Source organism: Octodon degus, unplaced genomic scaffold, assembly GCF_000260255.1.
Source record: "Octodon degus isolate 3935 unplaced genomic scaffold, OctDeg1.0 scaffold00015, whole genome shotgun sequence".
Taxonomy (NCBI): domain Eukaryota; kingdom Metazoa; phylum Chordata; class Mammalia; order Rodentia; family Octodontidae; genus Octodon; species Octodon degus.
This window is the reverse complement of record NW_004524591.1, coordinates 24,013,553-24,026,199: the sequence shown is the minus strand read 5'-3', so window position 1 is coordinate 24,026,199 and position 12,647 is coordinate 24,013,553. Positions and strand designations below refer to the sequence as shown.

Sequence of the window (12,647 nt, the reverse complement as noted above, 5' to 3'; positions counted from 1 at the left end):
CCTATGTTTATAGCAGCACAATTTGTGATAGCCAAATGTTGGAAACAACCAAGATGCCCATCACCTGAGGAATGGATGAAAAAGATGTGGTATTTTTACAGAATGGAGTATTATTCAGCTATTAAGAATGATAAACTCAAAGCCTTTATATTGAAGTGGATGCCACTAGAACATGTACATGTAAGTGAAGTAAAGCAGACACATGTGTAAATATCATATAGTCTCCCTAGTATAAGAACTCAAAAGAAGTACAAATGGAAAGTAAAAGTAAAGCAGGATCTCAAGGACTAACTGATCAAGAGAGGGAAAGGAGAAGAATTAGGAAACATGACAATGTCAAGCCATACAGTTATATATAAAAGATGAGCAAGTCAGTGATCCTGAGAATGTTCAGAAGATTTTTGAATCTAGCAGTTAAGTGGAAAGATTCTCACCGTGAGTAACTATATATACTCATATCTGTGAACTAAGCTAGTGCACTGCAGATGGTAATTTGTAGTAGTAGTTTCATGTTTGGAGTGCCTGCCATTCTGGTATTCTGAATATGGACTGCTTGTCATGACATGCCAGTTGCTGCTGTGATGTCTCTCGGGTAGGTGGATGTTCAAGAAGAAGGGGGTGGTGAATGAAAGCAAGAGACAGGAAAAGGAGTATTGTGGGACTGTCGTGCTTCAAGGTTGTATATGGTGAAATTTTTGGACCTATGTGCAAACATGAGAAATATATAATTCTTTATCATATTTTAAAAATATAATTTTTTAATGTTTTTTATCATCTTATGTAGGGACTTAAAATTCAACATATCAATATTTGATGAAAAATACTTGTTCCTTATTATGCCTAAGATGTTTGGTATGCAGACAGATAGTGAGGTTAAGCTTAATAGCCAAGTTGTTTGACAATAGCAATAAGTTTGTCTTCTGGATGGTTAACAACCTAAGTTTGCAGACCAAAATTAGAGAAAAAGGTGGGCTGCAAGGAAAGCCAACATTTTGGCCCTAACCTTCTAAGGTCTATGAAGACTCAGAACATATGAGAACTTGTACTGTAATGTCATGTAACTCGGTAGTGTCCCAAATTTTCTGATCAAGGAAATTATGGGTCCAAAGAGGAAAGTGATCAATGATGTAGAGTGTGCCTAAGGAGAGTCACATGGAGAGGAAACACTCTCTCAGGCTTTCACAGAGAGCACATTCACCAAAAAGTGGCCGTGAGTCATCCACATGGCTGACACTGACAAAGATTCTACAATCTGAGGTACAGGATCTCAGGATAAATCCTGAGGGGATTTCACTGACCTTCTCAGACCCAAAAGCTAAAACTCTTGTTGCATAGGTACTGCTTTTCCTTGTTCTTAACCATCGAGTAGAAAAGTATGAAGACGAAATATAGGAAGTAAAGCCATGCTGTTGTGTTGAGCTGTGGGGGACTCAGGTCAACAATTTCTGTCATTGCCAGTTAAACAGAGGACCCAATGCTATTATGGGCTATTGGACTCTTTTAGAATATTTTGATGAGTTTACTTACCTATGATATTCAAGTAACGGAACTTAACAAAAAAAGGGTATTCAGATGACTGTCCATTTTGTATCTGTGTATTGCAACTGTTTAGGATAGATATATAGTTACATTCTCTTAATGAATAGAATGATTTGTTCTAATGGTGTTTGTAAATAGGATCTCAAGTCTGCATCTTGTACCCCAATTAACCACTAAGAAGAATGTATGTAGTGTGTTAATTATTGAAACTGTCCTAGCTGTTTGATTTGAAACTGTCATTGCTATTTGTTTATCAATAAGATTATGAAAAAAAGTTAGTAGCGAAGACACATTCACAGACGAATATTTTATGTCTTAAACGATAATGCATCAGGTAAGACTCTTGATTGCAAAAAGCAGGAATCCGTCTTGATAGCTAAAAGAAAAAAGGAGTTTATTGGAAAGTTCTTTGATATTTTACAGAATCTATAGGAAGCCTGTGAAGTCAGGTTCTGAATTTTAAGGAAGAAAGCATATAGGCAACTGAACTCACAATGTTTGCCACCGGAAGGATTTGTTAGGGTTACTACTACAGCTGGCACCAGGCCTATCATGGCTGGATTTAAAATCCCCTTTAGATAATCTCTAAGTGTTCTTTTTCCTTTGTCTCCTGAAAATTTAAAAAGTCTTCTGTAGAACCATCCATTTGCTGAGAAGTCTGGCCCATATTTGGTGTCCTTCAATTTCCACAGTAGGAAGTAGAGCTTTCTTCATTTTGACTCAACAATCGGGATTTGATCCATATAAAGACAGAATATATACATTTATAGTCAGGCAATTGATTATGTACAAATAACAGACACCCAACAACAAATTCCTGTTACAATAGAAACAAGGAAAATCACCTGAGTCATATCCATATAAAGAACAGAGCTTTTGAAGTAGGAAACAAACCACTCATAGAATTGATACTTAAGAGAGTATACATGCTCATTCATGATTTAGATACTAGTGAAATTCCAGATGATTTTTTTTTTTTTTTTATATGTATTTGGTACAGGGTCTTTCTATGCAGCTTGAACTTAGCGATGTTCCTGGTTTCAGCCTTCCCAGGCCCTGGGATTACAGGTGTGCACCACCACGCCTGGTCTCTACATAAGGTTTTTAAAACTATTAAATGAAATCTGAAGTTGATATAGAAGAATAAATATGGTAATGTAAGAATTGTTTAAAAAATTCAGAAGATTGTATAAAAGGGTAGTTTATTGTGTGATGATTAAGATATATTGGAAAGCTACTTGAAGCAATACAGTGCAGGCATACATAGGAAATCAAATTGTTGGGACTACATAGAGTTCTGAAACTAATCCTAGGAGTCATAAGACTTTAGAATTTTTTTTAACCGTAGTTCAGTTGTATGGAAGAATAGGAGATAAGGGCTCTTTAGTAAATAGTGTTACGCCAGTTGGTTGTTGATTCAAAGAAAATAAATTTAGATGCCTATCTTTGTTATATACAAAAATCCTAATTAGATTTAAAAACCACATGATGAATCTTTTAGCAATAGAAAAATAACAGAGAAGAATATTGTGAAAGAAGCTTTCCATTGCCTATCAGGAAACATAAAGACCAGTATTAAATAATTTAGCTATTTAAACTCAAAGAGAATTGACAGTATAGAGGACTCAAAAGGTAAAACACAGTCTCAGAAAAATATGTATAGCATTTAAAGATGTAGTATCTAAAATGTAAAAGGAATAAGAGGCAATGTATAGATTTAAACAAATGTAAATGGCTAAATAACAGTAAATTATATAATATCATGAATAGAGATATCTGGCTTTGAGAAATCAAATGAAGTTTTTGATCATCAGATAATCAAGTTAGGCACATTCACAGAATGCTGCGTTTGCAAGGAGAAAGGAGAAATGAATTCTTTGTGATTGAATAACCAATGTCTTTTTTTTTGTATTTAGTACAGGGTCTACAGGGTCTCATTATGTAGATCGGACTCATAGTGATTTTCCTGTTTTAAGCCTCCTAAATGCTGGGATTACAGGAGCGCGCCACCATGCCCCATCTCAATCACTGTCTCAGTGTGCCTTGGGGCTGGGGCCAGCAGGGCATAGCGGGGATTGAGCCCTGGCTGCTGTGCTCTGCCTAAGCAGGTGCTTTATTCCCCTGAGCAATTTGGCCAGCCCCAATGTATCTTTTTAGAAAATAAATATTTGCCTATTCTTTGACCATGGAATTTCATTTCTGAGTCTATATGCAGCAATAATAATACATATTATATATAATGATATATAAATATATGTTACATATACCTATATATGTGTGTGTATATATAGAATAATATAAGGATATTGATTATTTTATTAAAATATATGCAGCAAGCTATTTATTACAACATTATTAGAACAAAAAGCCCACACAACTTTAATGTTCATTAAGAAGAGTATGGTTATATGAATTATGGTGTAATCTTGTTTTTTTTTTTTTAAATATGAGCAGAATATATTTAGGGAAAGAAAGCTCCTGTCTGAGAGATGGACAGGAGGGGGGCCCGAGTGGGTTGTTCCCCCCAATACTGAATCTTGTAATGAATAAGAAAGATAAGAAAGATTTCTATGTGTCAATATTGTATGATTTCTAAGATGTGTTATTGAGTCCAGAAAACAACTATGTTATTTGAACTCATTGTGCAAAAATTACATGGATAGAAACTTCAACATGTATCTTCTATATACAGACATAAGTCTTTGTGTATAGAAAATTCCTAGAAGGATGATGCCAAAGCATTCATAAGGAGTTCGCTGTGGGAAGTAGAAATGGAGAGTGGAAACAGGAAAAGACTTCCTTTTTTGCATCAGTAGCATGTATTGCTTGAATAGCACAATAATTATTAATGATGAATCTGAAGATTTTTAAAATGAAGTGGAAAATGTTTAGACTATAATGTTAGAGTACTGGCCCCGCCCTTAGGGCATGCAGATGTGGCAACTGAGACTGGGCGTGGTGGCACAGCATTTGGGAGGCTAATAACAGGAGAACCACTATGAGTCTCATCTGTGTACTGAGACCCTGTAAACCCTGTACTAAATAGAAAAGGAAAAAAAAAAAGAAAGAAAAAGAAAAGAAAAAAAATATTGGAGGGGAAAACTAAGATTCAGAACTATGCAGGGTAATTCAAAGAAGGTTGAAAACAGTATGTGCCTTTCCTGTGTGTATGGGGGGAGATAGACAGACTTTTTATGTGAAATATTTTGAAAGGGATTACACCAAAATGATCTTAATGGAGTGCTTTTTTTTTTTTAACAGAGTATTTTAAAAGGACATATACCTGTAAGATATATAAAATCAATCATATTATTAAAAATAGTTAATCCTTTTACTTATTGCATGCACTCTGGGTTACTTGATTGATTTCACATCTTTGGATATCCTGTAGCTAGTGAAGGAGAATATTTCAAATCTATGGACTTACTGTCCATGCTTGTCTCTCAGTGTGTAAAGAGTATTCAGGACTCTATTGCATTATTTGATTCCTATTTTATTTTTAAATTATATAGTTTTCTGTTTACAAATGTGTTTCTTTATTGTTTAGGTCTTTTCTCTCCCTTTCATTGCCTCGACTGAACAGCCCAGTTCATATTCTCTGTATATTCAGTCAGAGCTTACAACTCTGTAGCATTATTATGTCAGCCATTCCTGTATCATTATTCAGTCAAATTTTCTTATTAAATGTGTATTATCTTCAATAGATATTTCACAGCTCAGTCTTATTCAGTATACCTTTATGAGCATTTGTTCTTTGACAAATACTTTGCCAGCTATTCTGGTTGCAGTTGAATATATTAATTGCTAGATTTATAGCTTAAAGTTCTACTCATCTCTCTCAGTCTTTGGTTGATGATAAAATCAGCCAAATGAGCTGAGGTTATAAATTTTAGACATAGTTGGAACCATTTACTACTAAGTGAAGGAACAGAAAAATGCTCTAATTGAAAGGCAAATGCTTAATAAGCTGTTAGCACATCTAACTTTTTAAAAAAGAAACAGTTTTCATGGATTGAAACTTTGAAATTGAACATATTTAGAGGCACATCTTACCTAGTTAGATTGTATATTAATGGTAGAAAGTCCTTTGGGTTAGTGGCAGTAGTTGCTTATTGTTAGTGCAGGTTAATTTTCTTTATAGTTTTCCTGTCCTTCGCTATGTTATTAAATAGAAAAACACAATCACTCACAATATGTAATTGATGATTTTGGTGCAACTACTGTTTCTTATTCTATGTGGGATTTAGTATATCTCAGCCATTGTTTAAAAATAAATAATATTAAGAGATTTAAAGTAAATTGTAATCATGTATTTAAAAAGAAAGTAGCTCTCAATATTTCTTTTGAAACAAAGCAGTGCAGAACATTCATATTAATTGCAAAGTTAAAAAGAACAGTATATTTTTATCTTGTTTTCTAAAATATTTACAGATTCAAAACTCTTTGAAGGAATTAGTATTTTCTAAATTTCATCTATGATTTGTGATAAAAGGAGGCCTTTTTTTCTCTTCTGAAATGAAAAATATGGTCCTTAATATTTTAGTATGATACTGTTAAGTGTATGAATACCTACTTTCTATTGAGCTTCATTCCTGTAGTCACTAAATGACTGTGTGTGCCCATTTTTTTCTGGAATTTTTGAAAGTGAATCCTTCTGTAGAACAATAAAAAAAATAAAAGCCTAAAAATTATTTCCAGAGTTACTTGCTTTTGTGTTAGTGTTCATGAAGGAGAAAATTGAGGCCCAAAGGAAAAATTTAGAGATAGGAAGAGAAATGATTCTATGAAAATACTTTTTCAGTAAATTTACTTTTTTGAAGTTTATTGATGCAGTTGGAGGACACTTCTGGCTCTGATTATAAGGTTGAGAGGTTATACTTTTCAAACTTGAAATGGCAAGCTGTTTATCACTCTGTATTTAACTGAAATACATTTTTTAGGTTAAAATAGAGAAGATAAGCATAGGTTTTCATCTAATGTGAATCATATGCACATTTGTGTTCATAGAAGTATGTGCTGTTATACCTTTGTGTGCACACATATCATTATATACTAACTGTATTTCTGTATTATTAGGCTTGTCAGGCAGTATTCCAGCTATACATATATCTTAAATTTATTCCTGTTATTCTCCTCGATAAATAATTCCTCTACTTCATTATTTAAATATTTGTAAAATAAATTTTACAATTTTCTTATCATTTAAAATTGAAATTACTTTTTTTCTTAATTATTCAGTAATAGCACTGTATAGTTCAGTGATTATTTTGTTTCCATAGTTATGCATTTTCAGAGGATCGAAAAATGTATTAAAACTGCTTTTCTAATTCTGAGTAAAATTCAGGTAAAAGAGGAGGATGCAGTTGAGAGTAAGAAAATGAGACAACAAAATTATGCAGAAAAGATGAAAGATGATAAATCTGATCTAACTGATTTTATAAGTATATAAATTATATACTTGCTTTGGCAGCACATATACTAAACTTGGAACAATACAAAGAAGATTAGCATGGCCCATGTGCAAGGATGACATGCAAATTTGTGAAGCGTTTCATATTTTTGAGGAAGTGTGAGGAGCTGAGCAATATACTGGCTGCTATGAGGAAGGCAGCTGCCAAGAAGGACTCAGCCCCTCTGGAATAAAGCTTTCCAGAAAAAAAAAAAGTATATAAATTATGATATACCATTGGATTTGAAGACTTGGCTTTTCTGAAGATAATTTAGATGTTAATTTGATAGAAAGTTACTGGAACTAAGTATGCCAATTCAATTTCTGCTAATTGCTGTTTTTGTTACTTTTATATTTTATTTTTCATTTGAGTTTTTGTCGGCCTATAAGTTATTATAACTATTAGAATATTGTTAAGTTTGGTTTAGTGCATGTCTTTCTCATGTTTTTTGCTTTAGGACTAAGCACAGTGCAGAGCAGTAACTGATGCTCAAGAATTGTTTGAGTAATGGTTCCCTCCTTCTTGGAACAAGGAAAAAGGAACAAGTTTTAATGATTGAAATCATTGTCAAGGCCTAGGACAATGGTTCACACATTATTAACATTTAGTAAAAATATTAATATCTGAAGTGATAATTTTTCTTTTCAATAAAGCTTGTTTTTCAAAATTTTCTGAAAACATGATTTTTTAAAATTAATGTAAAAATAAACAATGTTGACAATGTATTCAGTAGTACACTGCTCAGCTACCATATGCAGGATGAGGCAGGATGTGACAGGATGAGGCAGGATGAGGCAGGATGAGGCAGGATGAGGCAGGATGAGGCAGGCTTTGGGTTTGATATCAAGCACTGGACAAAACATAAATGAAATAAAATGTACACATATCAAAAGCACCATACGAAGGAGATGGGACCATATTTACTTTGGTGAGAGGGTTTCAAATGTACAGAATTGTTATGCTGGCTTCGGCAGCACGTACACTAAAATTAGACCGATACAGAAAAGATTAGCATGACCCCTGTGCAAGGATGACATGCAAATTAGTGAAGCATTCTATATTTTAAAAACAAAAACAAAAAACAAATGTACAGAACTGTGCACATCTCTTCATCTTATTTGGAGAGATCCTCCCCATGGGTGTGGGTGGTCCTTCTACCTGTGGCTTGCTCTACCTTTATGATCTACTTTGAAAATCAATTCTACTGGTGCTGTGTTTTTGGACTGAAAAGGTGAGACTTGTGGCCTTGGCTTCCATACTGTTGGGATTGGAGTTAGATAAGCCCCTTTGTGATAGCTGCAGTTTGAATAGATAAGATTGAGTTTCTTTAGGCACAGGACCCAGGTTTCATTTGCCTTGGTGTTGCCTACATTCTTGCACTTAACAAGTGCTTTTGGATAACAAGTTACCTTGAAAATTTAATTGTGTTTTGTATAATCTTTGCATAATTTAAAATCAATCTGGTTTAATCAATATGAGAGGCTGGACTGTTATTGGAAAAGGATGTACTAAACTTGTTAGATACATATATTTTTTAACTTTCGTCTTGTTCTTTTATGTTAGGTATTTCTTAAACCAGCTTTTATTATAGTGTTTCTCAACTTACTGAAGTTGATGAGCCTCTTTTAGAACAACTAAAAGTAGTGAACTCTCCAAATATATCAAAAACTATAAGTTGAAAAGCACAAGTTAAAGCAAGGTTTAAGTATTGTTAAATCAGTTCTTCTTTTGCTAGGGATAGAGTAATCTTTAATACAGATACAAAGGAGGATAGAACAGTTTGGCATGGTATATCCTTACATGATGGTCATTCACATGCTCTATGATATCCTTGTACTAATTCCGTTAAATGTCGCATCAATACGAAAAGAAAAAAATACTTGGAGCACTTAGAATATATCTTTATACCCCTGAATACAATGTTACCACTTAATAGGAATATACTAGAGAGATGTTTGAAGTCACAGAGTAAAGAGGGGTCGTAATCAAAAGGAAAGAGATAAGGGTGTGGAAGAGTGTTTCTTTTGCAGAAAGTGGTAACTGCTGCTCTTTCTCTCCTGCAGCTCCCATGTGAAGGATACCTCTCCTGGCCCTCTGATTGATGTTACAAATCTCCCTACTCCACGAAAATTCCTGGATGTTGCTCAGTATTCTGGTGGAAGCTCAGTTGGTAAGTTTTTCATTCTTCAGTCACTGAACTTTCTATTATGCTGAAAAGCCCAGGAAAAAACTGTGAGAGCTGGTGGGGCTGGGGCCAGGAGGGCCTTGGAGTCTATGGGGAGCCCTCTGTGACCTTCACAGAAAATACAGCATATAATCATTGGCTGGCCTTGTTGCATTATCAGGGTTGAAAACTGGCAGTTAACTAAACCCTGCCTCTAGATTCTAGCTGTGATATTTTATTTTACCAGAACTGTTTGAATTGTGAAAGTTGCATTTGAGTGCTTTTTGGTAGAGCAGGTACTTTCCTGGTTTCTATAACCTGTGTTATTCCTATGTGCATTTACCCATTTATTTCATGTATTACATTTCATGCCTAATTCTTCAGTTTCTGAGTGTGTCACTCCTCTCCTCTGACTTGTGTTTTTGGTATCTTCTAGTGGCTTCACTATTTTCTAATGTAACTGTTCATGTGCACAAATGGAACACATTTGAAGAAATATCCATAAATTTTCCTTCTTTTCTTTCTTTTTTTTTGGTGTGTGTGAGGCAATAGTATCCTGCTGAATAAGGCAAGACAGAGCCATTTTGGCTTATGATTAAGGTTAAGGATGTGAGGGGCTTACCTTGATGGATGAATGTAAAGATGTAGAGGAAACTTCTGGAGTATTTTAAACTTGTCCCATCTGTGAGAGGTGCTGCCCCTCAGCGAGACTTACACAGTGTCTCTGCCAAGGGTCTTTTTGTCCTTGCAGCTTTTGATTGGAAATGTGAGGATTGTATGTACCTTGTGTGATGCTCATCTGGTGTTCATGCAACAGGCAAAATCCTTAATAGACACAAAATATATTAGTGTCTATTAGTCACCATTCTAGATAATAGTTTGTATAGTTGTTTTATGATTTACAGTTTTATAAAGCCTTACATAAAATAGAAAAGGAAGAATAATTTGGATTCAATCAATACTTTATATTTGTTTTGAAAGCTTAACAATATATTATTGTTACTAGGGCTTATTTCATTAGCCCTTAAAATGTCGTTTAATTAAGTTATTTTAGAGTTATTTAGGCTTGGAATCCTGAATTTTATTACTTCTACTAGACAAAATTAGAGAAAATATTTTGTAATAGATTTCTCTTTTGTCAGTTTACCTAGTTAAAGTCCTTGAAAAAAATCCCAAACACTAATTTTTATTATGATACCTTAAAAAATTTTATAGGTAAGCTTCTCATAAAGTTAGAAAAGGCTTATTCTTTAAAATCTTTTTCTGCTATACTGTGGCTTTTCTGCTTTGACAATACTTTGAGCTTTTGTAGAGTACAGAGTTATGAAATAATACATTAATATTTTTGATTTATATTTTTCCTTTATACATCTTTGTAAGTTACTACTTGTTACACCTTTGAATTTTTGTAATGTGAATCATTGCTGTTTAGCCTGATTATGTTAATTTGTATAAATGTTACTGACCCAAATAAAAATTTTAATTGTTTATGAAGAAATGATTGGATGAGCTTTTCAAATGAAAGTACTGTATAAATGTCACATAAAAAAAAAACCAATTATAGCCAATTCAAGTAGAAACTAGTTTTGTTACAATTCTTGTTTTTAGTAAGCAGTCTTCACTTTTGGATGGGTATTTTTTCTGTCAGATCCTGCAGTAGGCATTTGTCACTTGGTACAGTTCATGGTGAGACGTTAGCTTTTATTAGAAGCAACTTGATACCATTAAGGAAATGGCTTTTAGCAATATGTACGAACATTTCTCTTATTTTTTTGTTTTTTTTCAAACAGAATTTCATTATGCAGTTCAGGCTGGCCTCGAACTCACAGCAATCCTCTTGCCTCAGCCTCCTGAGTACTGGGATTGTAGGCATGTGCCACCACACCTGGTTCAAACATTTCTTTTTAGAAGGGGTTACTTCCATGACTATTTTGTTGATTTCATTATTTTTCTATTGGTTAATGAAAAAGAAGACAAATCTTATTGATTAAAATCTGTGTAGCCCTATTTTATAGAGGAGATAACTGAGGCATAGGAGGTCAATAATTGGCTTAAACTTATAAAGCTGGTATATAGAGAGGTGAATTTAATTCGAGACCTGGACTCGAGAGCATGCTCTTCTAATCAGTTTGTTGTGCTAAAAATAAGTTAGATATTCTTTGTGTATAGTTTAATATTCACACAAATGTGGTGGCTTAAGCAGTATGCATTTTTTTTTTATCTTACAGTTTTGTAGATCAGATATCAAAGAGAAGACTAACTAGTCAAAAATTAAAGTATTGGCAGGGCTGTCCTCCTTTCTGGTGGTCTTGAAGAGAGATCTATTTGTTTGCCCTTTTCAGCTCCTATAGGCTCCCACTTTGCTTGGCTCATGGTGTCCTTCATGCATGTTCAAAACCAGCAACCACAGGTGACGTTCTTCGTGAATTGCATCTCTTTGACCCCCTTTTTCTTTTTTAAGGATTCTTATGATTAATTTAAGTCCATCTAGATAACTCAAGATGATATATCCATCTCAAAGTTTTTAAACTTAATCACAGCTGCAAAGCCTTTAGGTATAAGGTAATCTATACATAGGCTCCGGGGGTTAGGACTTGATATCTTTGAAGAACTGTTACTCTACTTAACCACTGTACATTGCTGACTTTCTGACTTGTTATCTTTAGTACCCAATATGTGAAAAATTTGACTTGAAATTATGTAGTGACGTCTTTTTAAGTCATTTCTGTTCTGGTTTTTAGGACTTTAACAATCTGGATCACATTATTGAAGGAGATTGTATAAATGATGATGTAAATTATGTAGATACTGAATAAGATGCCACTAGGTACATGTAAAAGCATGGGGCTGATGAAATATACTATAAAAAAGGGCAGAAATTTAGTCTTATTCTTAATAAAGAACAGTAAGTCCTAAGAGTCTATTTGTGCAATGCTGTGCAAGTCAGTCTTGAAAGTAATAGCCATTTTCAGCAGGGAGCTCAACTTAGGCTCTTAAAGCTCCCCTCTCATCTTGTGAAACAGTGGAATTGAAGGTGTAATCCATTAAAATTGACACCTTCATAGTGGAAGTTCCAATAGGGAATCCCTGGGTAGAACAGATTTCACACTGGGGTGCTATAAATTAAGGTTGGAGGTGATTCCTGAGAACTTTTAGGTTATTATTTATTGAGAATTTTGATGGCATGTGAATGAGTCGTCTTTTAGATATCTTTTTTAGAGGTAGAATTGTGATTAACTTTTTTTTTCCTTGATTTTTTTTTAATTGGTACATTTTATATATACATAGTGATAGCATTTATCATAGGGGAATTGTACCTTGCTTCAAACAATAGTTTCAAGCATTTTTAAAAAAAGATTTAAAATTTCTGAATTTAGTTCAACTTATAATACCACATTTCCAAGAAAAATGAACCTTTTGCAAAGACATTTAAATAAAATCATACCAAGATGCACAAAAATGAAATGGTCCAAAACTTCTTGTAAAGAAAAAAA

The 12,647-nt window shown here is 33.8% G+C and overlaps 1 protein-coding gene and 2 non-coding genes across 3 annotated transcripts in view; all 3 read left to right on the top strand.

Annotated features, from left to right (window-relative positions):
- The window catches only part of Exoc4 (exocyst complex component 4), a 951,164-nt gene that overhangs the window by 95,103 nt on the left and 843,414 nt on the right, over positions 1 to 12,647 (top strand). The window contains exon 5 of the mRNA XM_004626539.3: positions 9,053 to 9,159. Within this exon, the coding sequence (XP_004626596.1) occupies positions 9,053 to 9,159 (107 nt within the window). The remainder of the gene's footprint in view (positions 1 to 9,052; positions 9,160 to 12,647) is intronic.
- Positions 6,998 to 7,100, top strand: LOC111815390. The gene has a single exon (XR_002820085.1). It is a non-coding gene; the product is annotated as a U6 spliceosomal RNA (small nuclear RNA).
- On the top strand, positions 7,949 to 8,054 carry LOC111815392. The gene has a single exon (XR_002820087.1). It is a non-coding gene; the product is annotated as a U6 spliceosomal RNA (small nuclear RNA).